Source organism: Talpa occidentalis, unplaced genomic scaffold (genome assembly GCF_014898055.3).
Source record: "Talpa occidentalis isolate TD23 unplaced genomic scaffold, MPIMG_talOcc4v2.1 talOcc4.3, whole genome shotgun sequence".
In the NCBI taxonomy this organism is placed as follows: domain Eukaryota; kingdom Metazoa; phylum Chordata; class Mammalia; order Eulipotyphla; family Talpidae; genus Talpa; species Talpa occidentalis.
Window position 1 is genome coordinate 63,068,735 of NW_023603184.1, and position 24,818 is coordinate 63,093,552.

The window sequence follows — 24,818 nt, forward strand, 5'->3', positions numbered from 1 at the left end:
ACTTTCGCCGGGTTTGATTGAGGCCCAGCCAACTATTTTTTTTTTTTTTTAGTTTGTATCTCAAGTATATGGTTTGTCCTAAATGACTGGGGTCCAGGTTGACAGTAAAATTTTGGAGTTCTTGTTCCTGGTGAGAGAGAATTTTATGGAAAACTTGCATTTGCTGAAAATAGCTGCTTTTGTGTAGAAATCATACTTTCGTAACATTAATTGGGAAATCTGTTCTTCCATAATACACAGTCCATGCATCTTTCAGTTATTTCATTATTAGGATGGCATATTCTTTAGGTAATAAGCAAAAGGTAAAACTCAATTTTTGTTTGTTTGTGCCAGTAGTTTAAGTAAAAGATTGGTGGGGTTTGCTACCATGATCCATCAGAACTAAGAATTGCCCTGGTATTAATCTTCATGAATTCTCAGATGATTAAAAATTTTATTTTTCTGGGTTGCCATTTATTCATAATTGACCAGATTTACTTTTTACAGTTAGGGTTATAGGTCAGTAGAAGAAATGAAGATATTTATTTTCAATATTAAAAAATCCAGTGTGGTCTAAATATTTTCTTGTCAGAAAAATCTTCTTTAGGGAATTATTTACTGATATAATTTTGTTAGATCTTTAAAAATAAACCCTCAGCAAGTGTTTAAATAACCAGATGGCTTTAGCTAACTTGAGCTCAACGGGCGAAATGATTTTTCTCAGAACTAAAACTCCCCAGAAATAAGAAATACTACCTTCTGTCATGTTATCACTAGGATATTCAGATCGTTTGCATACGTTCTAGCAGGAAAGTTATTTAAAAAATGAATTCTTGCATTAAATAGGAGAGTGAACTAGGTCACCACATTCTAAGGAGGTGATAGGCAGCTTCCGTAGTACATAATCTCAGCTATATTTTTGAGCAGTGCTCTTGAAATATTAATTTGTGACCTGCCATTCTTTAAATCATTTTGACCCTATAAGGTTAGCTTTTTATTCCTAAGGGGAAAGTTATTACCCATTGTTTGTTCTGAGTATCAAAATCTAGTTTTGAGTATCAAAATGAACCTGTATTTTTTTTTAGTCCAGAAATTCTACACCTGGATTATCTTGATAAAAAGGAAATATTCTTAATGATGAACAAATCTAATTTTCTAATTTTGGGTTTGTTTTTTTTTTCAATCACTAGGGGAAAAATCATTTCTATCAACCCAACAGTATTAGTGAAGCTGTAGCTCACAGGTTAAACTTTGGTGAGACTTCCATTAACCATTTCTGTGTGAGGGAGGAATCACTGTAACTCCCAGCTAGTTAAACAAATATTACTTGGTACTTGGAGGGGAGATTTATGACCTAGAGTTCTTCATGATTAAGCTCATATTTATATATTCTGACTGATCTTACCAAGTGTGATTTGTGTTAAATGAAAAACAAGAGTTGCCAGGGGGTTCAGAAAACACATGATGTCCATTCCCTTTAAGATAAATATGTCAATGGCAGTCTTTACTCTCATCTGTTTTATAGTCTTGGCAAAAAGGTTGTAGAGCAGAATAGCACTACACAGATCACCTCTGTTATCCCTGGTAATAAAAGATAATTTTAAATCCATCTCATCAGAGAATAGCAGTATCCATAGACTCAAAGTGGAGATTAACCGGGGGACCCAGACTCCCACGGTGAGGTGGTAGGGCATCTGCTTTGTACAAACTCTGCCTGTTAGCTGAGCTCCAGCCTGAGATGGGCGCCCCCATACTCATCTTGTGCCCCACCTCCAACTAAATGTGTAACTTAGAGAAGGTCATTAAGCCCTCTATACCACAGTGACCTCTCATCTTCACACTTGATTTTCCTTATGAAGTGCCTTCAGGTGAAGACGTCTTCTGTACAGATCAACATGCACACTAGTGGCAGGCAGTACTACTCCATAGGAACGCGGCCTCTGGTTTGGTAGACTCAAATGTGTGCCTCAGAACACATTTCCAACCACTTCAGCTCAGTCCTTTTCCAAAGTCTTTGGTTCAATTAGTTTGGATTGCAGCAGTAGATAGAAATCTCGGAGGGCCTCTGAAGGGGGCCCTCACAAGTAAGAGGGGAACACTTGTGTTCTCGGGGAAATATTAATTCTCATATTAGGGGATATGAGTGGAGGAATTTGACTTTTGGTTCTCTTTCTCTGAGCTGACCTTCTGAGATGTGGTCGCTAGCCCTGTATAGTTGCTGTTACAGTTTTGAGGGGAATTGCTGTAGCAACCTCTGAACTCTCCGTGACTGGAGCTAGGCCTCAAGAACACACTGTCATGCTGGAGAGCTCTGGTCTGAGTGGCAGACTCTCTGCACCTTCCTGGTGCATTCCCTCTGGTCCTCTGTGAATTAAGGCCCATAGTTTCTTTGTGTTTTTCTAAATAATTGATTGTGTTATCTGAAATTGAGCATCCCTATTTTCTTGTGTGTTTGCGCTTATAATGTCCTTCTCAGTGCATGTGTGTACACACACACACACACACACACACACACACACTTGGGATCTCAAGTTACTTCAAAATGTAAATACATGATTGAGAGGGGAAGGAATAAAGCAGTTTTATTGATGACAAATTGTAAACAAAATATGTTCTTTTTCTCTGTATGGTTAAGTATTAACTTTGCTCCAATGAATTTTGATAGAACTTTGTCAAAGAAAGAGGAGACTCTAAGACACTTAGACTATAGCGTCTTCCTCTCTCCTCCTCCTGTCCCCCTCCCCTTTGTCTTTTTTTGTTTCTCTTTCTGATTTTCCTCTTCTGATCACTACAGTCGGTTATGGGGTTGGAGTGCTGATGGGTTATCGAAGCACCCACCTCCCTTTTCTCAGCCTAACTCCATTCCTACCGCTCCCTCCCACAAGACTCTCAGGCGCTCTTACTCTCCCAGGTAACACGCTACCTGTTAAACTTGTCTGAGGTGTCACAATATTATTGCATTTCCAAGGTCGTCTCAGGTCATTTGGAAAGCCTCTCTGCTGCCTCCATCGTGGCCCTGCTTTGGCTTAAGCTAGCAGGAGTAGAGCCTTGGTCAGAAGTGTGAGCAGGTGCGTGATCTCATGAGTATGGCTCCTACTGTGTCTCAGTGACATCAACTGAGCAAATTATCAGCATTTGCTATTGGGAGCCTCTCCGTCCAGTGAAATACTCTGTCCCTGGGAGGTACTCAGGCAAAGCTGTAGAATCAAGGCAGGTAATTGTGGGCAGTTTCCCTAGCACTGTTCATAAGTGTGCTAGGCATTCCCACCGAGAAGCAGCTGAGACCTGCTCTTTCCTAGACTGCATCTGCAGCTCAGTCCTACCATTGGTTATGTGGACTGAATGCTCTCACAGTGTCTTGCCATGTGGTGATACTCTGAGGATACAGATCCAGAAAGGCAGCCCTGAGAAGTGCCTTCACTGCTACAACTCCCTGAAGGTGCCCTGCCTCTAATGGAGGGTGCTCGGTACCCTCGCAGGCCCTGGGGCACTGTCCAGAAGAAGGGGCTGGGGCTTCCTTCAGATATGAAGACAGATGGTAAGTCTGTGTACAAAGTGAGGTCTGTGTAACCCTACAGATACCTGTTTGAGGGTCTCTTCCCCTCTTTCTGTAAAGGTCTGAAGAAAAGAGCATCCCTCCTCAAAAGCCATTGTGCTTTGTGAGATGAGATCATGCCCTCTGTGATGGGATGCAGATAGAAATGAAAACAGCCTGTTGCTTTTGAATGCTTCAGAGATAGTTTTGCATAGGTTTACATTCCTATTTCTGTATCCTCAACATGGAAAGCTGTACAGAGTAAACAAGTCAGCTAAATGTTTTAACAACATCTTCCCTTTGAAATTCCTAGAACTCCAAGGTACTTCTGAAATGTACAGGCGTGTACACTCCTATCATAACTGTTTCTAGATACACAAGGTTAGGCCAAGGGCACCCCGACACTGAGACACCTGTTGTCTTCAGTGTTGATAAAGCATGTCACCGCTCTACTGCTCTTTTCCTTTTTTTAAACAGTAGCCATGCCTCAAAATATAAGCCCCGTTTATTGACTGATTCTCAGCATACTGACCTGTGTGCCCTTGTGGGCACTAAGCTTCACCCCTGAGTCAGTCTTCCCAGGCAGAGGACATCTGTCCCCTGTGTCAGTCGTCACATGTGCACAGTAATAATGCTAATACTTAATAAATCCCTGCTGCCTCTGTCAGCCATCAGAGGGGGAGAGAGCTGACTAGAGATTTTGCACTTAGAAAACCTACTGAATACATAAAGCCAGGATGAAATCTATGTCTGTTTGTTTCTTTTGTGCCAAATCCCTAATGATTTCATAATGAGGAACAATTATCTATATTCCATACCTAGTATTTTTGAGAAAATGACAAGAAAATCTCAGCAGGCAAAACTTCCTGTCTCTAGTTTCTCTTTTCTAAAGACCTGACCTCAGGCACCTCCCTACCACAATGCAGATACCTTGCAACAGGCCAAGTCCAGAGCTTTTTTCTACTTGACTTTTGGGTGACATGGCCTTACCTTAGGTCAGTGCTATTCACTGATTGAGCAACTCCTCCTAATCTAAAGTATCCTAAGGAAACCTTTCTGGAGCCTAATCCTAGTGTGATGAGGATGTCCTAAAGGATTATGCATCAGAGCTGAAACAGGACAGGGTGTGGGGGCACATGATAGATTGGGGTTAACCGAACCAAGTTCCTTGTACGTAAAGCTGTTGCATCCCCTTTGCAGTTCCCTGTATATTGCTTGTTAGCACCCATGGGAAGTTCCTTTTCCCCTACAAAAACTAATGTTTCATGGGTATTAATTTGGGGGAAAAAAAAAACAACAACCAAGAAAAGTAGCATTATCTCTTTTTCATGAGAAGAAAACCAAAATGTCTCTCACCTGGAACTCACAGTTTTAGCTTCATACCAAGGAAATACTTCAGACCTTAAGCTAGTGAGTCTAAAAGATACATTGCCACAGCTTGTACTGGGTTATGCACATCTGCTCCTAAATTGGAAATCTGTGTTAGTTTATTAACTGAAAGTAAGAAGGGGAAATATTAACTGGCAGAATCCTTTATTTTCTTATTTTTCAAAGAGGCTATTATAGTGCTGAAGTTATGCGAACTGAAATGAAATATTTTAGGAGGTTCGAGTCACTGGGATGAATTATGTGAAAGCTAACATCATCTGAAGCGACATATGGAAAATAATATTGTGACATTCCTTAAAAAGCTCAGCGTTCCGCCAGACTTCCTCTCGTCCATCTCGTCATTCTTTGAGTTGTCGTTCCTTTTGCATGGGCTGTGCTGTTGTTTTTGGTTGTTGTGGTTAAAAGTATTTTAAGGCATCTTTTTACATCTTGTATGCATATTTTTTGTTTAAGTCATATTCCGTCTTTACATATAAAAATTAGCGTACTGGTCAGATGTATAAATGCCTTTGCTCATATATAAGCACGCATTGTGGGGCTCTATGGTGGAGGGGCCAGAGAGTCCCCATGCTCCTCAGTCATGCTTCCTTCACATTAAAGGGGTATTGCCTCATAGACAACCTTCTGAACTTAGAAGGGGTTGAAAATTTGAATGCTGTTCAACTTTTTATTCTACCCCCTGTTAGTAATATACATGGACTTTTACCTGTAAACGTGTTCATGTTCACATATCTTTTTGTTTGATGCCAGAGCCAATCTTTGAGTTGGCGCATAGTTTTGTGAACACTCCAAGTACAGGTGGGTGTGTATTTTCTTTCATCAGAGAAGAAAAAGCTTCCCTCTGGGCCAGTTTTGTAACGTTAGGCAAATCTCTTCCATCTCTAAGAGTCAGTTCAGATGTTGTGCTCAAGCAGCCTTTGAAAATGTGTGGATCATTATAACCTCTAGCCCGAGAGGTCTGGCTACCCCAAGTGAGAGATGTCCAGCTCTTGTCTTGCTTATCTGCCTAAATTGTGTAAAAAAAAAAAGGAAAGGTAGGGGAGAGGCCTTAAATAATGTTACCTGTTTTTAAGTTACAGGAAACTTAAGTCCTGTGTGATGTAGGAAGAGTTTCCCCCCTGCCGTGGGCATCTCATGTCAGTTATTTCTCTTTAGAGGGACAGAAAGATTGTTTTTATTTTGCCTTTAGTGTTGAGCAGATACTTACATATAACCAGGGAAGGCTCTGTATAGCTCAGACCTTCTGCAGGTAAAATTAGACCAACGATTTTAATCTTTTCTGGAATCTTTAAAGCCTTCTGAAACAAATGGCATTTAAACCAAGATAGTTTTTGGACCTGTCCTTGCTTGACTGTTGCTTCATGTTTTGCTTACTTTGTACTAGTGTATCCATCCCATGCTTCCCTTGATATCTTTAGTGAGGGATGGTGATGGGTTTTGTTTTTAGGATCTTCTCTCTGTTTCAGTGCATTGTGGGGCATCTAAAAACCACTTGTTTACACACTGCATTGTACCAAAAGGCTATTTAGTATTTTCACTTCATGTTTTGCTATCCTAAATATGATGTGTTTGACATCATTTTTCTATAAGGGAAATTACTTCCTGCTTTTTGAAGTGCTTTTAAAAATCCATCTAGGAATGTGACTCATGATAAGATTGGCTTTTATTATAAAACTCTTAGTATAAGCATCTAGAAGGGTTTTAGTCACAATAAGCTGCTGGGCTAGATGACATGAAAGACTCAGAAGCCCATCGATGGGGTGGATGTGAATTTGAACCATTGGGCTGGTTTTTTAGTTTTTAATAATAGGGTTGTATTTTAAGAGTCTCTGATATTGGTGAGCATAACCTGGGCTTGTTGCAATGGTTTGCTTTGTTCCTCTGAGATTTGTAAACTAGCTTTATTTGAAGTGTCTGTCTCCCTTAAGTTTGTACATTTGATACCAGTAACAACCAAGCAAGTTTTTTCCATCTTCAAGAAATGAAAGTTATTTTCCACTTTCATTACCTCGTGCATTCAGTCACCACTTGTCACTCTTTGAGTTCTTGCATTCTTGTGGTAATTGTTGTTTCCACTGGTTCTCACTGAGTGTTTGGAACCAGATTGGACTAAGAAGATGTGTAATTGTCCAGTGGTGGTACTCTAATAAACCTGTCTCCTTTTCATTCCAAATCACCTAAAGAAACAGAGTTATAAGTACATCTTAATTTGTAAATTATTGCCAATAATATATGCCCACAACTCAGTTTTATGCCTATATCTCAATTTTTGATCAAAAAAAATATTTTTCGTCTTTAGCATGCTGGACTATGATACAGAGAATCTGAACTCTGAAGAAATCTATAGTTCTTTACGAGGAGTTACAGAAGCCATTGAAAAGTTTAGTTTTCGAAGCCAAGAGGACCTGAATGAACCAATTAAACGAGACGGCAAAAAGGACTGTGATATTGTGAGTATCCCCAGCTAATAGAGCACTATATATGAATTCAGTGATAATTACTGACTCTTTAGTGATAATTACTCTGATTACTGTGTTTCATCATTTTTATCCTGTGATTAGATTAAAAGTAAGAGACCCAAAAGGCAATTTCACAAAACTTCGAATGAGCCTCACCTGTCTTTGAGAAGAATGCCAAATACCCTTTTTCTCAGTTTACGCTGATTTATCTAGAACACATTTTTATTCCTGGAATACAGTAAATAAAAATAGCCTGAATCAGACACCTAACATGACTCTCTGGGAGCTATAGTTTCATGCAGAGGCAGGCAGATAAGCAGGAGATGGTGATACACTGCATTTGGTCAGAGTTCAGCACTGAGGAGACTTGCTGCGCCAGTCTGGTGCTTGGGAAGAATCGCAGAAGAGGTGGTTTCAGTCTCTGAGCAGAAGCATGAAGGTCAGGTCAGGCATTTGTCAGGTCAAGTAGGAAGGCTGCAGTTAAAGGCAGGCCTGAGAAAAGGTGGAAAGATGGAAATGAACATAGTATGATATCCCCTTGGCTGAAGTTGAGGGAATGGGTATGTTGTGTCAGTGAGGTTCAGGAAGATGCTGCAGATGTCAGCTTAGAAAAGGTGATCACATGGGAGGAATTTCCAGCCAATGTCTTGACTTTACTCTGCAGTCGCCAGCACAATGGCTAATTCAAGTCCTCCAAAATATCCTCAAGGATTTTTGACCAGGGAAGTGGCGTGGTCACAGTTACATTTTAGGAAGATTGCTTATCACTGAGGCAGAGAATGTTTCTGGAGGAAGTCGAGTTTGGTTAGACATGAACAAAAATGGAAGAGTCAGAAATCTCTGAGTAGGACTATTAAGTAGGTGCTGGTACATTTCAGTGAGATAAATATAGAAAGAGAAAAAAAGTACATGTCAGCCCCTTTGGGATACAGTGATCTCAGTTTATAATATATGGGTTTGCGGGAACTGTGAGATATCCAAGCAAACGTATCCATTAGGACTTTGGATATGCCATTCTGGAGTTTAGGCTGTCAATTTGGGCTAAAGATAGAGATTTGAGAGACATAGACTAGTTCCTCGATGATAACTAAAGAAAAGTGAGTGAAATTATAGTTAAAAAGTAAGGACAAAATCTTAAGGCATATCGACAGTAAGAAATACGGGAAAAAAAGGAGTTGGGGAAAGAGCTAAAGATAATGATAGGGACACCACGATAGTGTGGGCTTATAGAGAAGTTCAGGGAAACTTTTAGGAAGGATATTCTAGCCGAAGGGTCTAGCTGCTGAGACGTAATCAGTCAGACACAGAGTAAATGGGCTGCATTGAATTTTTTTTAAAAATCTGCATTAAATATATTTAAAAACATAAAACACAGGGCCTCCCTGGTGGTGCAAGGGGTTAAGAAGCAACCTTTGAAGCTATTCATAGCCACTGCGGCACAAGTTCGATTTCCGGCCAGGGAGATGACCCACATGGCGCAACAGACCTCTCCTGTCTCGCCCATTGCTCCCCTCAGTAGTGCATTTCAGTTGATCTGCCTGTTCTATTCCCTGCTCTGTCTCTGGTGAATTCTCTCACCCCCAACACCTCTGGCCTGTACCCCAGTTCTTGTGTGCATAAATAAATCTTAAAAAAAAAAACAAAACATAAAACACACACTTATTCGCTGATATTTTAATCTATTGCTAAGACATTTTCTTTGAGAATGGGCCCAAGTTTGGACCTTCATGCTTTTCTCATGTAATTTTTTTTTAAATAAATTTTATTTTTATATTCCCCATATAATTGCAACCCCCTTATTTTGACCCCAATCCCTCCCCTCCCCGCCCCCCACCCCCCATAGAGTGTCTCAGGTTCATAGTTTTTTGTTGATTTTGATTTTCACTTTCTTATAGATATTCATTTTCCTGGTCCCTTATTTAAGTTTTCTAGATTCCTGCTATGAGTGAGACCATCCAGTATTTTTCTTTTTCTTTCTGGCTTATTTCGCTGAGCATGATCCCTTCCAGCGCCATCCATGTTGCTACAAATTGCATGCTGAGTAATATTCCATTTTCTCATGTAAATTTTATATAAAGTTATAAAACTTGTATGTATGTAGAGCATATCTACATGCTCTATCTTTGAGGAAAGCAAAATTTCTGATAGTATGTACACTATGATTTCCACTCTATAAAATCTATGTGTAGACAAAGACCTGGGGAAATAATATACACAGTTTAAAAAGTAATGTATCTTTTGTTACAGGTGATTAGAATTAGGATAATTTATATTTTTTCAATGTCTAAAATTTTGAAAACACTTTCTCCTCTTATAGATAGTTTTTTTCATTGTAATAATACTTGTTTTACTTTTAGAAAACTTACAAAGAGAAAAAAATTAAAATCATCTATGAGTCATCCTCCAGCAAGAGAAAACCCCTGTTAAGTCCTATTTTGTTCATATCTATGCACGTATTATGTATTCTTTTTACATTTTAGCAGTTAAATTAGTATACAACCTTGTTTGGGGATATTCGAAACCAAATGCATCCCAGCATTGAATGAAGGGACTTGAACAGATATTTGTAAACCTCTGTTTAGAGTAGTGCTACTCACAATACCTGGAAAGTAGAAATAGCCAAGGTACCCACTAACAGAGAAATGGATAAATGAAATGTGATATATATAGGGAGAATTACTGATTAGGTAAAGAATTTTGTTGGAGAAGATGAAAAAATTTTGCTCAATACAGCATAGTGGCAATGGTTATACAACATTGTGAATGTATTTACTGCCACTGAGTAATATACTTAGGAATTAGATGATTAATATGACCTAAGTGTATTTACCACATTTTAAAACAAACACATAAACTTGAAATGACATAGATATTTCTTATCAGCAGCACAAGTAAAAAATTTATCATAGAAATAACCAGTGTTGTAGCTCCCTGGAAATGTTTCCATATTTATCATTTAATGAAATGTCTGTGATGAAGAAAAGAACAGTTTTGCTCTGTTCCCAGAAGGCAACCCACACTTGCTCTGTTATAGTGTCCCCCTGTAAAGAGAACCAGACAGGTCATTGTGCCACAGAACAAAGAAACCAGAGAACATAGGGATGCAGAAAGCTGACTCAGGGGCCAGAGGGCCCAAATTTTAATCTCTTTAATTTGGAACTCGGAATATATTTAGAAAAAATATTCGTAAGATATTGAAAACCTGCTTTTTGATCCAATATAAAGACCAGAAATAGCCAAAGGAAGAATGTTTTCCCTAGAAAAGACTGAGTTCTCCATTGTAGGGAGGATAGAACATTGTTTGGCTCACCACGTGGTGGAAATTCATACAGGGGATTCAGGGATGGTTGGACCATGTTAGACCCTGTGAGGGTCATCCATCTGCTGTGTTGTATTGGGGTGTCAGTAAGAAAACCGTATAGTTTGTGATGACAACGGTAGGTGAAGTGCTGGCATCAAGATTCCAGAGGGGCTGGGGTGGGAGACCTGTGGCCTTTGCTCTCAAGGGGACTCTTCAGTATTGCATGTTATTAATCTCTTAAATTACAAAGCAGTATAGACTTTACATGTAAATTAATGATTAGGTGAAAATGTAAGCACATTCAGTTTCCTTTAAAGTGTTTTGTGAATTAGGTATTATAATCTCGCTATCTCGTCAATGGCGAGATTCCAAGTGTCTAATCTCTGGTTCTCCCAATACTTCTGAAAATTTAAAGGAAAAGTTTGTTAAATGCCCTTAAAAAGGACTGATGGTATGCTGTGCTCTAGGTATCCCGTGATGGTGGAGTTGCCTCCCCTGCCACTGAGGGCCGGGGAGGCAGTGATGTGGTGGAAGGAGGCAGAACGGCTCTGGACAACAAGACCTCCCTCCTTAACACCCAGCCTCCACGCGCCTTCCCAGGGCCACGGGCGCGAGAGTACAATCCCTATCCCTACTCAGACACCATCAACACCTACGACAAGACTGCCCTGAAGGAGGCTGTGTTTGACGATGACATGGATCAGCTTCGAGATGGTTTGTCTTTCTTTGTTTGATGGCACCCCCACCTTCCAAATGTACTTTCCATGGACTTCCCCTTTGGTCAGACCAGCTTTGGTCACACATTTGACATACCAGTCCAATGTCAGTGCAAACATGGGGTCTGTTCTGCTTAGTCATTTGCTTAACAACTACTTACTGAACGCCCACTGTGTGCTTAGCCTCAGAAGACACAACAGTGATCAAAAGTATGTACAGTCCCTGCCCTCTAAAAGCTTGTCTCATTGTGAAGGCAGTCGTAAGAAAAGCAGTCATACAGATGACGTAAAGCTGCAGCTGTGACCTCTGCAGTAGAGGAAGGCTAACCATTCCCCTCAGGGAAACTTGAGTGGAGGTCTAAAGGATGAGGAGAGTAGGCTTCCTGAGATGGGGAGTGAAGGCACAGCAGTCCCAGCCCAGGGCTCCACATTTATAAAGGCCTCTGTCATATACTTTCCCAGTTACTGAGTCTAGAAGTAACATCCTGAAGCCCTTCTGGAGGACTTGCTTCTCACACCAGTGTTTTAACCAGGTTTCGACAGAGCTGTTTATGTTGACTTCTGCCCTTGGGAGAGAAAAGATAGGATTGGCATACTGATCTCTGATGTGTGCTTGGTGCTAAACTGAGTGTTTTACATCTATTGTTTTATGGAGATATAGGGGATTATTTTACTTTACAGATCAAAAAACTGAGGTGCAGGCAAGTTAAGTTACTTACCCCAAATATTATATTTGATATGGAACAGTCTGGTCTTTTTCTGACTCTCATGTTAAGTAAGACCAGTGTCATGATGGTGACTAGTGAGTATGTATTGAAGGATGGTATTTGAAGGTATTTTATCTGGAACTTAATTTTTTTTTTTTTAAACCTTACTGCCATGCCCACATTTTGGTTTATTTCAACTTAACAATCATTTTTTAAAGATTGTATCAAGTCTGTTTTGTTTTTCAATTTTGAATAAAGACTTACATTTGAACCCTGCATTGGAACTCTCAGACAAATAAAATTCTCTGAGTGCCCACAGTGTGTCATGAAATGTATGGTCTGCTGGCACAGGTGGCAAATGAGACACGGTCCCTGGCCTCAAAGAGCTTAAGGCCTCGTTGGAGACAGATGCCCAGTTCTGTGGTGGCACCAGTGGAGGAGCAGGCAGGATAGACTCTTGAGATGGAAGAGGAGTCTTTAGTTGTTTGAAAGCAGACATACCTTCAGAAGTTTGAAAGCATAGTTCCTTGGCAATTAACTGCTTCTTGCTGGTGGACAGCAGCTGAGTAGATACCAAGTAAATACCGTCTATTTTTATGGCGGTAGGCATTGCCAGAATGCTTACTAGGACTTTCACTCTAGGAAGAGTGGGCTCTTTTCTTTCTTTGCTTATAGAATCAGTAAGTCATTTAACTTATCCATTCGTTGGGCAGATACAATTTAAATAGCTCCGAATGATTTGCCTTTGGTTTTTCCATCCTTTCTCTTTAAAATGGATATTCGGGGTTGAGGTCTTTTTAACAGAACTTGGAAAGAGAAAGATGTGCCTTTCTGCCACCTAACCTGGTACAGGTCCCTGCAGTGGTTATGCTGGGAGGTCTTGGCAGGTTCTACAGCCCGTGAATGTGCCACACTTGACTGGCATTTGTTTACTGTGCTGACTGCTAAACTTTGGCTGCTTGAGAGGAAATTGGAGGCTCATTGATCAGATGTGATAATGAGGAGGGCCTTGAAGACTGTGTGTACTTGAGTGGATTTGCTCCTGTAAGAGACGTCCAAGTAGTAAGGCCTAATGTAGGCCTGTGGCTGTGGGAAGAGACTTTGGAAGAACAAGACAGCCAAGGAGGGACTTTCGGAGGCTTCCCCTCTTCGTGTGAAATAGATAGAGGAAGCAGCACTTTCTCCTCTGTCAGAAATAAGGGGGACAGGATGGGAAGGAAGGGAAGGACATGGAATTTGGGGACTTGATGCTAATCTTCCCAATTAGTTTGGGGAGAGGATGTGCTCAGAGGGTAAAGGGCAAGGTTGGGGCCATAGAGAGACACACGGGGGTGGTGGGATGAGAAGGGAGAGCAGTCACCTTTTCCTCTGGGGGAGGGGAGCGCCATGGTGGGTGGCTGAGCACCTCTGAGGTGGCTCCTGCGGTCAACATTGCCTTAAGAAGTAACTTCTGTCTGTGTGTCTCACTAGTGCCCATTGACCATTCTGACTTGGTGGCTGACCTTCTGAAAGAACTGTCCAACCACAACGAGCGGGTGGAGGAGCGGAAAGGTGCCCTCCTGGAGCTGCTCAAGATCACCCGGGAAGACAGCCTGGGCGTGTGGGAAGAGCACTTCAAGACCATCCTGCTCCTGCTGTTGGAGACGCTTGGAGACAAAGATGTGAGCGCTTTCTGCGTCCTTCTGTGTACTGGGGCTGAGAGTCCTTTTCTGCCGGGTTTGGCTTCTCCTTCACTTCCTGTGCTGCGCTTACTCTTCACATCAAAACTGTTTTCAAATATTTTCTGAGCGCCTATTTTAGTAAATAAGTTTTTTGTCGGAGATAGGCCCCGTCCTAGCTTAGATGCAAGTTCTCTTTGTAATTGGGTTTGTGGTAGTTGAGGGAAGTTTGTTCCTGTATCTGTTTACTTTTTTAACACAAAAATTTTAGAACTTCAGAAAAGTGTTTTTATGGCAAACATTTTTCCTTGTGAGTTTATGTTTCACGTGTAACTAGGAAATACATGGGCTTTTTTTTTTAAGATCTTTCTAAATACTGAATTCCAGGAAACTCTGTGTTGGTTTAACCCCCCATATGTTAACAGTTCCAGTCAACTTAATTGGTCAAATGGTCGGTTCCAGAAGTGTGACTCTTATTATTTTTAAAATACAATGCTCTCCTCACACCATGAGATCGGGATGTAACAAACTGGCATCTGCGCCAGGTTTGGTTCCATACATAGGGCATATAGCTCTGAAAGGAGGGAATGATCTAGCCAGAGTCCTGCTTTCTCCTACCAGGCAGCTGATACTTTATACAAGGACAGGAATCAACATTGGAAATTACCCAAATTAAGCTCTTGAAGTAAAAAATCCATCTCCCTGCTTTAGGCTTTGTGTACGCTAGAAACAAAAATGAAGTAAAGTAGGGTGAGATAAGGAAGGTATGGTGGAGTCGAGGGGCAGGATCAGGCGGATTGTAAAGTTCCACACAGCCTGTGGGCACACTGAAGGTGACTCGGGTGGAGGGTGGGTGAGGGGAAGGCTGTGGATTTCATGGGGGCTCTTAACTGCTCTCTGATGCCACGGTTGATGGTTTGGCATTGGGTGGGGGGGAATAGAAGAATCTGAATTAACTTTTCTTTAAACAAAATATGAGCTGCTGAAGCACTTCTACTTGTTTGGGCTTTGCTAGGAGATAAAATGATGTCATGTAGAGGGCAGAGAGGTGTTCGTGTGTGAATTGTACAGATGAGTGGCAAAGAATCAGGATGTGCTTTTGGGCTGTGTCTGGCGTAAACTCCATTCTCTTATATTGAGATTAGGAGTCTGTTTGGAATGGCTGTCCTCCAGATTCATGACTCGGCCTGTGCACATTCCCCTCCTCCATGATCTCATCATAGAAGGTCAGGAATAATGACAGGTCTTCTGCTGTCCTTAGGGTGTCCACAGTCTTACGGGTCACATTGATGAAATGTTTAGATGCTTTTTGCCTATCCTTTTGTACACTTTTCAAAAGGGTAATATGTACTTAAGCCTCTGGAAAGCCCTAGGAAATTGATCAGATTTCCGGCACCCAGATATACCATCTTCATTTAGTCTCACTTGGTCCTCTTTTGGCACGTTCAAGAAGCCTTCATCACCTGCCTCTAGTGGCTAGATCCTAGGACTGCCCCACTGACACAATACCTGTCCTCATGGAGCTGACCACCTGGAGGGCAAGTAAATAGTGTCATCTGTGTCTACGTGTGTGCAAGGTGTCAGGACTGGTCTGCTTATCAGTGCTGTGATTGTCTACTGATGCCTTCCTTTCCTCTTAAACTGCAGCATTCCATCCGAGCACTAGCACTGAGAGTGTTACGGGAAATTCTGAGAAACCAGCCAGCAAGATTTAAAAACTACGCCGAGCTGACGATCATGAAGACTCTGGAAGCCCACAAAGACTCCCATAAGGAGGTGAGCCGGGCCTGTGGCCCAGGGGTGCTTAACAGACTGGTCTGGGGTGCAGTGTAATTAGGGTAGAGAGAGAGAGAGAAAGAGAGAGAGGGGGGATTTGTAAATCAGTGTTTGAGCTTTAAACACCGTTGCAACCCCATTGCTGTCGTGGCTGATGAGCAGCAGTGCCACTCTAGGTTCATGATGCCCTCCATGCATACAGCTGGCTGACCTGTCCCAGGGATTTACCATGTCAGCAGTTCCCATGGCTTTGGTCAACAAGAAAGGTCTGCTTTCCTTCTGGCATTCAGTGCCTGGCAATATAGTCTAGTGTGGGTGGGAGATTGAGATTGGCTTTGGTAACAGAAGTGTGAGTCCTAAAACCAGCGCTTCCTTGCTCCAGAACCTTGGCCAAGTTATTTCACTTTCTGAGCCTTGGTTTTCTTGTGTGTAAAATAAAGGTGGCTATTATCACAGTTTCTTGGGACAATTGCATGCAGCCATCAGGTAAGGTCCTGGCCCAGCACTTGACCATGGGAGGTGCTGTACTTTCTTGGCCATCCTGCCTCCCCTGGCTGCTAGAGCCTCTTCCACTAGCTCCTGAACATTCCAAACACTAGCCAACTGCCTGGGTGGTTCTGGCTCCTCATATGTTTATCAGAGAACAAGCAGGAAGTGTCTGTGTCCTACACACAATGCAGACATTGGGCACTCAGTAAGTTCTCATCCCATTGTGCACTTAGTTCTTTTAGCCCTGAGAGCCCCCAGTCCTTCAAGTATCCAGAGGCCCACAGAGAGAGGGAGGTGGAGAGAGCTATTGTAAATAAAACGCTTTCAATAACACCCTTCCAGTAAAGGCTGTGTGAAAAACACATGTGTACTTAGAAGTTTAGAAAGCTTTCCAAATGGTTGGCTTCTCCCCAGAATTAGACCTAACCACCTGCTTAATTCAGTGGCAGTCTCTTGGCTCACATGGGACCCTTTGACCATGCTCACTAATTAAAGGAATTGTGATTTAAAGCAACTCTTATATCTACCCAGAGAATTGTACCCTAAATCATTATTTTTCTCTGTTTAGCAGTTGGGTGGGTACTAAAAATTCAGCAGGTATGTCACCTCAGATTCCCCACCATGATTGCAAGCTCAGTAAGGGCGAGGTTCTCCTGCTCTTTCTAGAACTTTCCCCTGAATAGTACTAATTCAACACAGGCTACATTGGTGACTGTGTGTGTTTTCAAACCAACAATCTGCCTCTGAAATCAGGTTGGTTGTATGATTGTAATAGTCACTCATGTGTGAACAAAGCACTTTCCATTACAATAACTCCTGTTAAAAATAAGAGGGCCAAATGAGGTAATATGACCAACTTAATTATTCCTGGGTGAGGGGAGAGGGTCCAAGAGGTGCTGTGATTTATCAGGTGATGCACAACAATTAGCTGTAGAACCAAGATGAACCAGGTCATGTCTTTTTTTTTAAGGGGCAGCTTCTTGTACTGTGTATTATATCCCATAGTCGCTTAATGAGTATGCATGATCAAGCAATGAAGTAGAATTGATGTTCTTTTACATATGACACAAATTGTTTTCATGAGAAGGACATACTTAGAATATGGCATCAGGGCGAAAGTTTGGTACTTCCTTACTATCTCTTTGGAGGACGTCTGTCTTTAAATTAAAGGGGGGCCCCTGATCTTAAACTTCAAAGTTCTGACAGTAGACCTTAAAATACTAGGTAACGGAATTAATGAATCCATTTGCTGTTTATGTTTTTTTGAGGGATCTTGTTTTTCCCTGTCCACTGAGAAATTTAGGAGAGAAAGTTCTTAAGTGTTAAGTCCCAAGAGCAGAAAATATCTGCTGCTTAAAGTAAATTGAGCAGCACCCTGTTGCCATGGAATTCCTGTGACCCAAAGATCTTCACGCTGCTGTCACTGATTACCTGATAAAGCAGGTGGAGGAAACATTGTGTTCCAGAAGGAGCGCCTTGGCAGGTCTTCTGTGCTTTGCATACTTTCAGACTCACCTTGACTCGCCCTTGTAGTTTTCTTAACAAGACTTCATTCTGTCACTTTGCCAGCAACTCCCTACTCAGGCACTAGTATATTTGATTTTGTTAAATTATTCTTTTTGGTTTTTTTTCCTTTAAAATTTTTCTAGTTTTTCTCTTATTTTAATCAACCTGCTTCTCCACCTTGTTTGTGTTTTTTTTTAGGGCAGAATACTTAGATGCAATAAACTTTGTGTTGTGTCCACCTTGTTGACATATAATATTGCTTATAGTGGTATGTAATGTTTCTGTAGTCATTACATTTTTCTCATCAGTACAGTCAAACATTTATTTAGACACTATTCGGGCATTTATTGGAAGACAAATCAAGAACATTTCTAGACTGATTAAATTAGTCCTAGAAAAGCAGAGTGTATTCCTGTCTAATGAGTACTTCCAGAGTGTGTTCCTCTTGGGTGAATGTTTCTGGAACAATCCAGTGGTTTTGTATTCACAGACAAAATCCCGGCTTCCCCAGAATTTGCAGCATGTGAGGACTCTGAGAGACTGGCTCCGTGGGGCCTGCTGTGGTGGTGGCAGCACCAGTGTGCATACTCTCCTCCTTGCTGTGGGACTGTAGCATGAAGCTTCTTGAAATGCAATTTCTAAAAATTAAAATTTTTCATATTTTTAGGGAAGATGAATAAGGCAGGACTGATGATAGATCACTTGTTTATCATTTGGTAAGCCAGGGTCTGCTGTTTCAAGGGCTTTTAAAAGGAGCTGTGCCTGTAAAACATTTCTCCCATTTACTAAAGATGTTTCAGGCTGTGTCTGGGTCAGGCACCATCCATCCTATGCTAACATAGATTCCTACAGTAAGCAAGATAGAAGATTTAGGTACTAATTTAGCACTTGATTTTTAAGTTGGTATTTGTCTGTTTAGACATAATGTTTTCATATTTACTACTGAAATTAGTGAATTTCTCATTATTTAAGTACTTGCTACTAAATAGTTCTTAGTAAATAGATTCCAGTGCTTCATTAATGAAGTTATGGTGACTTACAGAAGCATTAGCATTTTGTATACGTCTTAAAGGGGCTAAGATCTTGATTAGTGGCCTTTTAAAATCTTCAGCCTGTATTCTGTTTTTCAGCAAAACTCCATTAATTTTAACTGTTCTCATTTTAGAATGTATAATCTGTTTGTTAAGGCTGGTACAGAATCTCTCATTCATTAATTAAGAGGGGATTTAATAAGAGAATTGATACTACCAATGAGATCCTGAGGCCATTGTGAGGTATAACTCTGGAGACAGAAACCCTCCTACCCACTCAGTTTCTGCTGTCGCTTTATAACTTTGATAAGCATGACTGTTGTGAGAAATGACAGTGAAGTAGAAATTCACTTTTAAAACGGTCCTATGCTGTACAAATATTCAAACTTTTCAAAATTCATTTTCTTGGTAAACAATTGATACACAAATTACAAATCCTCTTGTATTACATTTAATGCATAAATACTTGTTGCTACCAGCATTGTCTTGCATGTAGTGCCCAAAATGCTGAAGCATTTGGTAAATATTTTGCTTAAACTTGAAAGGAGCACCGACTCTATTTCTTGAAGATAAAGAGAGACTTAAAAGGAGACATTTTAATTATTTGGCTTAGCTCTTCCTGAACTTGTCTACAGTAGTGAATATTTAATTGCATTTGCCTATTAAAAGAGGGAAATGTCGACATTTTTTCATATCACTATACTGGATCACCAGACATTTCTTGCCAAACACAAAAGTCTTGGTGTTTGGGGCATCAAAATCCAGTCTCAGGTGGTTTAGCTTATTTGAGGAAGTTTGTTTCTTTAACTTTATATTTAATAGCTTCAAGGAATTAAAAAAGCAAAACCAGATGAAAATTATTTTAAAATCAAAGACCTTATTTTCTGGCTTCTGCTTCAGTCGCCAGCATGGTGTGTCTTTATCATGGCCAGAGAAAAGTGGGAGTGTGTCAAACAGAAGGCATTCTAGTAAGCTGATGTTCTGCTTCAAATACAAATTGAAATCATTAGTTGGCCAGGTCTTCACCGGCCCCCTGCACTCTGGAATGCCCCCTCATTTGGTTCTAGAGAACAATACATTGTGTGAATCCAGAGAATTACTTCACCTTTCTGGACCTTGGTTTTTCTTATCTGTTAGTCCAGGGAGTGAACTAGATTATTATCTGTCTCATCCAGCCTCAAGATAATAGAAGTTACTACTGAGTAACAAAACCTAAATCTCCATTTCTAAATCGCCAGTTTTCCATAGGTCCAATCTGGGAATGTCGCCAAATGCCCTACTTCCTTTGTTAAAGCCTTTGCTTTTTAACAAAAAGATAAAACCGGAAGCCTGTATGGTCATTCAGAGGTTCATAGTTGCTGAGCCAGCATTCTGACTGTAGTAGCACATACTCTAGTAAATGTTTTCTTATGGAAGGCAAGGGGCGGAAGCACTCCAGTCTTCAGAGAGCTTATGGTTTAATTGAGATTCAAGCAAAGGAATCAGCATGGGGTTCATAGTGAAGTGCACTAGGAATTTGGAACTGATATAGGTTAAGGAAGAGTGCTGGAGGCAGTCAGAATCTGAAACTAGCTAAGTAGTTAGGGAGGGAATTCTAGCAGTGAGCCAAGGCAGCATGACCGGTGGGAAGGAGCTTGGACTTAGAAGACACGCCTGGCCTGAATCCCAGTGAACCAAGACTGCATTTGTGTTCTGTATGCCAAGTGGAGGAGCTGTTTCCCGTCTCATGGGATGGGTGTGAAATCCCAAGCATGGTGTTACTCAGGGCAAGGAGAAATGGCGCCTCTTCTCTGGTGAACTTGCCCTTTTAGAAACCAGTTGTAACTCCTGCCCTTTAGCTTCTGGAGCTTCAGAAAGGATAGAAATAGCTTACAGACAGAAGACAGTTGAGAGGGCCTTTCTTTAATATTAGAACCTTTGAGTTTGAATTTGGAAGACCTGGGTTCTCATCCTACTCTTGCCACTTCTTTGGCTCTGTTTCTGTGTCAAGTCACAGAAGCTCTCTGGATTGCTAAAATCCTTGTCTGACAGATGACTTGAAAGCAGGGATGCTTATGCCCTGCAAGGTCTGTCCCTCGGGGCTGATGTTGAAGTCAAGTGAGGTAAGATGTCTCATATTGAAAACTGAAAATATTATTTTTTTTTATCCTCTTCGATTCTAAATAGAATAGTCAAGGTTTCTGAATTTTCATAAAGCAGCTTTAACTGCATTTCTCTAAAGATATCTAAGCAGGCTACTTCAGTTCATTTGAATGAACTTTAAAACTCCACTGAAAAACACAGCTTGCGTCTTTGGGCAGCTGTGCAGGCTGACTAGATGCCTGTCCTGGCATGGCTGTCCACTGTCATGTAGAGGTGGATGTTGGGGAAGCAGAGTAGTTGTTGTCTGTGGGCTGCCCCGCCTCCCATTCAAGATTTAGGTTGCCCCCAAAGCCCCCCTGAGAGGCCACCCAGCCCTCCCTCCCCAGGTGGTGGTCTCCAGATGGGGACAAAGCCACTTTCTTGGCTGCCTGCTCTCTGACACCTCAGCATTTTCCCCTGTTGGCTCTAATCCTACCCCTTGGGTGGGATAGCATAAGTTTCTCACCTAAGAGCCTTACCACATTTGACAATAAATAGTGTTTCCCTGAATTCTGCTTTTCTAAACAAGGCTGTGATGATGGCTGTCTTGTTAGAGATCCTTTCATTCAGACTGTGCCTCTTGAAATTGTGTGGTGTGTGGTACACTCGTGTGCACTCACGTGTGCATTCTTGCACACACACATATTTCAGGGGAAAACACCGATCAAGTAGAGCTGAGGGTTTGGTAATACAAAACACTGTAAAAATTCTTGATTAAGATTCCCCTGCTCAGCTTACTGATAGAGAAACTGAAGTCTAGAAAGTAGAGGATGCTTTTCCCAAGATCACCTCACTAGTTGATGACAATCAAATCTAAAACTCAGGCTTCCAGACTTTGAACCTGGACTTTCCGTCCTTCCTCTGGGACCTAGCCTAGCTGAATGATGACTAATCCCAGGCTCCGGCCCATATTTGCCCTCCACCTTATGTTCTAGAACTTCCAGCAGTGCCAGCAGTTTCCCCACGCCCCTGGTGAAAACTAAACTCAGCCCAGAAGTGTGCACAGTCTTCCCAGCTTTTTCCAGAAGGTGGCGCCAAGCTTTTCCTTAGCTTCCAGATAATGAAGGAACTAAAAAACTAAGTGAAATACTGAGAAGAATTCTTTGATTCTAGTCGTTTCTTAACGTTTGCTTGTTTGCTTGATTTAAATTTTTTTATTCACCTAGTTATTCTGATATGTCTGTTACAGAGCCAAATCAAACTTTGCAAACTTAAAAACATGCAATCCAAATTTTGACAAGTTCTATGCTCCAGAAGAAACCTTATCTTAAAGCAAACATTTGTCAATATTCTCAGTAATGATCTCATTTTTTTAAGCCAGGTGAGGAAATTATACTTTTCCTAGCTAGACACTGTTATTTCACTAACTTTGAAAAGGAAGAATTCCTATGTTTCTAAACTAGACTGCAGCAAAATCAACAGAATTGGGACAGTTTCGCTGGCCTGAGGGTGGATTATAATCTAAAAGCCTTCTTGATTCTGCTGTCTCTCAGGAATATGCCCCACCTTCATTCTAAAACCCTTGCTTCTTCTGGCCACCTTGTCTACTGAACAGTATTGTCTGCCTTCCTTTCTGCTGCCCGTGTTTACTTTTGCTCTGTTTGCTTACATTTATAATCTTTGCTTCTTATGTTACATAGAACACAGGGGCAAAACCTAAAGTTCACCCTGATTCAGGCAGCTTGCCAAAAGCTGGGGGCTTGGCATATATAGAGAGGGGAGTCCAGAATACCTACTTGCCTTGCCGCAAATAGTCTCTGTCTTGGGAAACCTTCTCTAGCTCTGTAAAGGAGAGGGCCTCAAGCGCACCCTTGTGAAGTACAGCTTCTGTGTTTTATTTTCAGACATTTTCCCAAAACCTCCTTGTGGTTAGGTACATTTCATTAAATGCTCCAAGCAGGAGACAGCTAGAATTCCTGGAGTTTTGTAAGTGGAGCTTCTCCCGGGTTCTGGGTTACCCATTAGATCTGAAATAGTCCATTTACCGAGCAGCACACTTTAATTTCCATGTTTAAAAACTAAGACCCAAGGATTCCTCACTTAGTTTTACTTAGCTTCTCACCGGTATGTCTTCCTTGTGTGCAGTGATTTCTTACAGTAGAAAGACATGGGTATTACAGCACTGTCCCGGTGTGGAGCCAGATTTAAAAAGGGATGAGCCCTTTCTTTTCCTTATCACCACCTGCTTAGCTGTATTTCACTCAGCCCCATGCCAAACACTTGGTTTTCCCAAGTACGCCATGGACTTACAGCGACCTTGGGGGTGGACATGGACTGAGGCAGGAAAAGCACTTCATCTTAGGTAATTCATTGTATGGTGCAGCTCTTCTAAGAAACATGTTCCCCCTCTTCAAACAGCTGATTTCTGAAAAAATTAATCTGAACTGTAACATCTCTTTTCCAAAGAACAGATCTGTTGTCTTTCTTTGTGTCACCTAGAAGGGGACACTCTAGTCTGAGTTTGGTCATTTGTAGGTATCCTGCCTTCTTGCTCATTTTCTGAGCTAGCTCCTTAGTTGACTAGGTAAAGGCAGGTCAGTGAGGCATGCCCAGAGGGGACTTCACCAGTCTTGAGCATGAAAAATATATATATACGCTGTGGGAAAATAGATTGGATCCAACATCTATCAAGCACATAGTGCGTGTCGGACACTGTGCTGGGTGTGGACAATAGAAAGATGACTGGGCTGGGAGCTTGCCTTCAAGGAGTTTCTTATGCAACAGGAGAGACAATTTAAGTATTAGGTGTAAGTATAATGATGAGGTGTGTCCATGAGGTTTCCTGAAGGTTCTTTTGAGTGGGTGAGCCCTGAATGAAGAACACAAGTGAGTGGCATTAAGGAAGAGTGAGAGATGACACAGGGGCACTGCCATGGCTGGTATCCCTCTACTCAGTCAAGAAGGATGGCAAGGAAACACCACTGGACATAAAGACGGGAGCCAGGCCTCTTTGACCTTTCATGCTGTTTCAGAGAATGTGAGCCTGGCCATAAGGCTAGTGTTGCAGAGAGGTGATTGGGGAGGGCAGGCCCACCTCATGGCGGCTCTAGGCCAGATGAGAAGAGTTTTCCGGATACTGGTGAGGACAGAGCTCTGTTCCTGGCAGCTTGGGAGTTCCCGGGCTCCCTGCTGTCCCTCATGGTAGCGTCTCTGCTGCCAAGCCCTGCTTTGGGCCTCCACCAGGGTGACCCAGAGACGTCCTGTGCTTTGTAGTTATAGTCATCTGTGCACTACCTCTCTTGACCCAAGTGACTGTGTAGGTAAGTGTTTTTAAATCTCCACTTTAGAATTTTTAAAAATTGAGGCTCAGGAGCAGTCTTTCTGCCCACCTGTGACTATGCAGGTGCTTCCTGTCACCAACTCTGTCCCTCTGCAGGGCAGCAGCTTCTTACCTGCCTGGGCTTCTCTTCCCTGACCTCCCTCAGTGGAGGCAGATCTCCTCAAGGCTTCCCACCTGTAACCATGCAGGCCTCTCTCAGCAACCCTGTCCCTTCGGGGCAGCTCTTCCTGCCCGCTGGTGTCTATGCAAGTGTCTTTTACTCTTTTGTCCCTTTCCCTAATAAACCTGCTCTTTAAACATAACTACCATCTCTGTCTCATGGGGAAACTCACCTGGAAAACTCACCGCATGCTGCAGAAAGGGGAGCTTTGGTGACACCTTTCCCAGAGTGAACCCAAGGACTCCGCACTCCAAATCCATTGATTCCAAAAAAATGACATCACACAGGCCATGTCTGATGGCGATCTGACCTCTCAGACATTCAGAATGTAGTCCACTCCTCCTTAGATCCCTCATGCCTATCACAATCATCAGCAACACTTGTTGACCACTTTTGAAAATATGTCCTAAAAAAAATTTGAGGCTCAGACCAATTAATTTGCCACAGGATTGAACTGAGGTTTGTCTGCTGCACTGTTCTCAGAGGCTGGAATATGTTCATCCAACTCTGGAAATGGCTTTTCTTGGGGTGAAAGGTTGAAGGTCTTATATGCACATCAGAGTCAAAGAGCTTTCTGTTGTCAGGGCCTGTGTGAAGAAAGGTGCACTTGGCAGGAGATTGAGTTGATGGTCACAGAAGCACAGTGGGCTTCATTTACTAGTCTCCTGTGCATACATGTCTGAGGTGGGGCAAGGGACCATAAATGTTGTA

The 24,818-nt window shown here is 41.8% G+C and overlaps 1 protein-coding gene and 1 long non-coding RNA gene across 2 annotated transcripts in view; one reads left to right on the top strand and one right to left on the bottom strand.

Moving 5' to 3' along the window:
- Window positions 1–24,818, top strand: part of CLASP1 (cytoplasmic linker associated protein 1) — a 255,088-nt gene that overhangs the window by 217,948 nt on the left and 12,322 nt on the right. The window contains exons 33-36 of the mRNA XM_054699624.1: window positions 7,203–7,353; window positions 11,131–11,377; window positions 13,557–13,747; window positions 15,392–15,520. Of these exons, the coding sequence (XP_054555599.1) occupies window positions 7,203–7,353; window positions 11,131–11,377; window positions 13,557–13,747; window positions 15,392–15,520 (718 nt within the window). The remainder of the gene's footprint in view (window positions 1–7,202; window positions 7,354–11,130; window positions 11,378–13,556; window positions 13,748–15,391; window positions 15,521–24,818) is intronic.
- Window positions 6,737–24,353, bottom strand: LOC129146618 (uncharacterized). Its single transcript, XR_008553529.1, has 3 exons — window positions 24,280–24,353; window positions 22,918–23,032; window positions 6,737–7,080 (listed from the first exon to the last, which is right to left on the bottom strand). It is a non-coding gene; the product is annotated as an uncharacterized LOC129146618 (long non-coding RNA).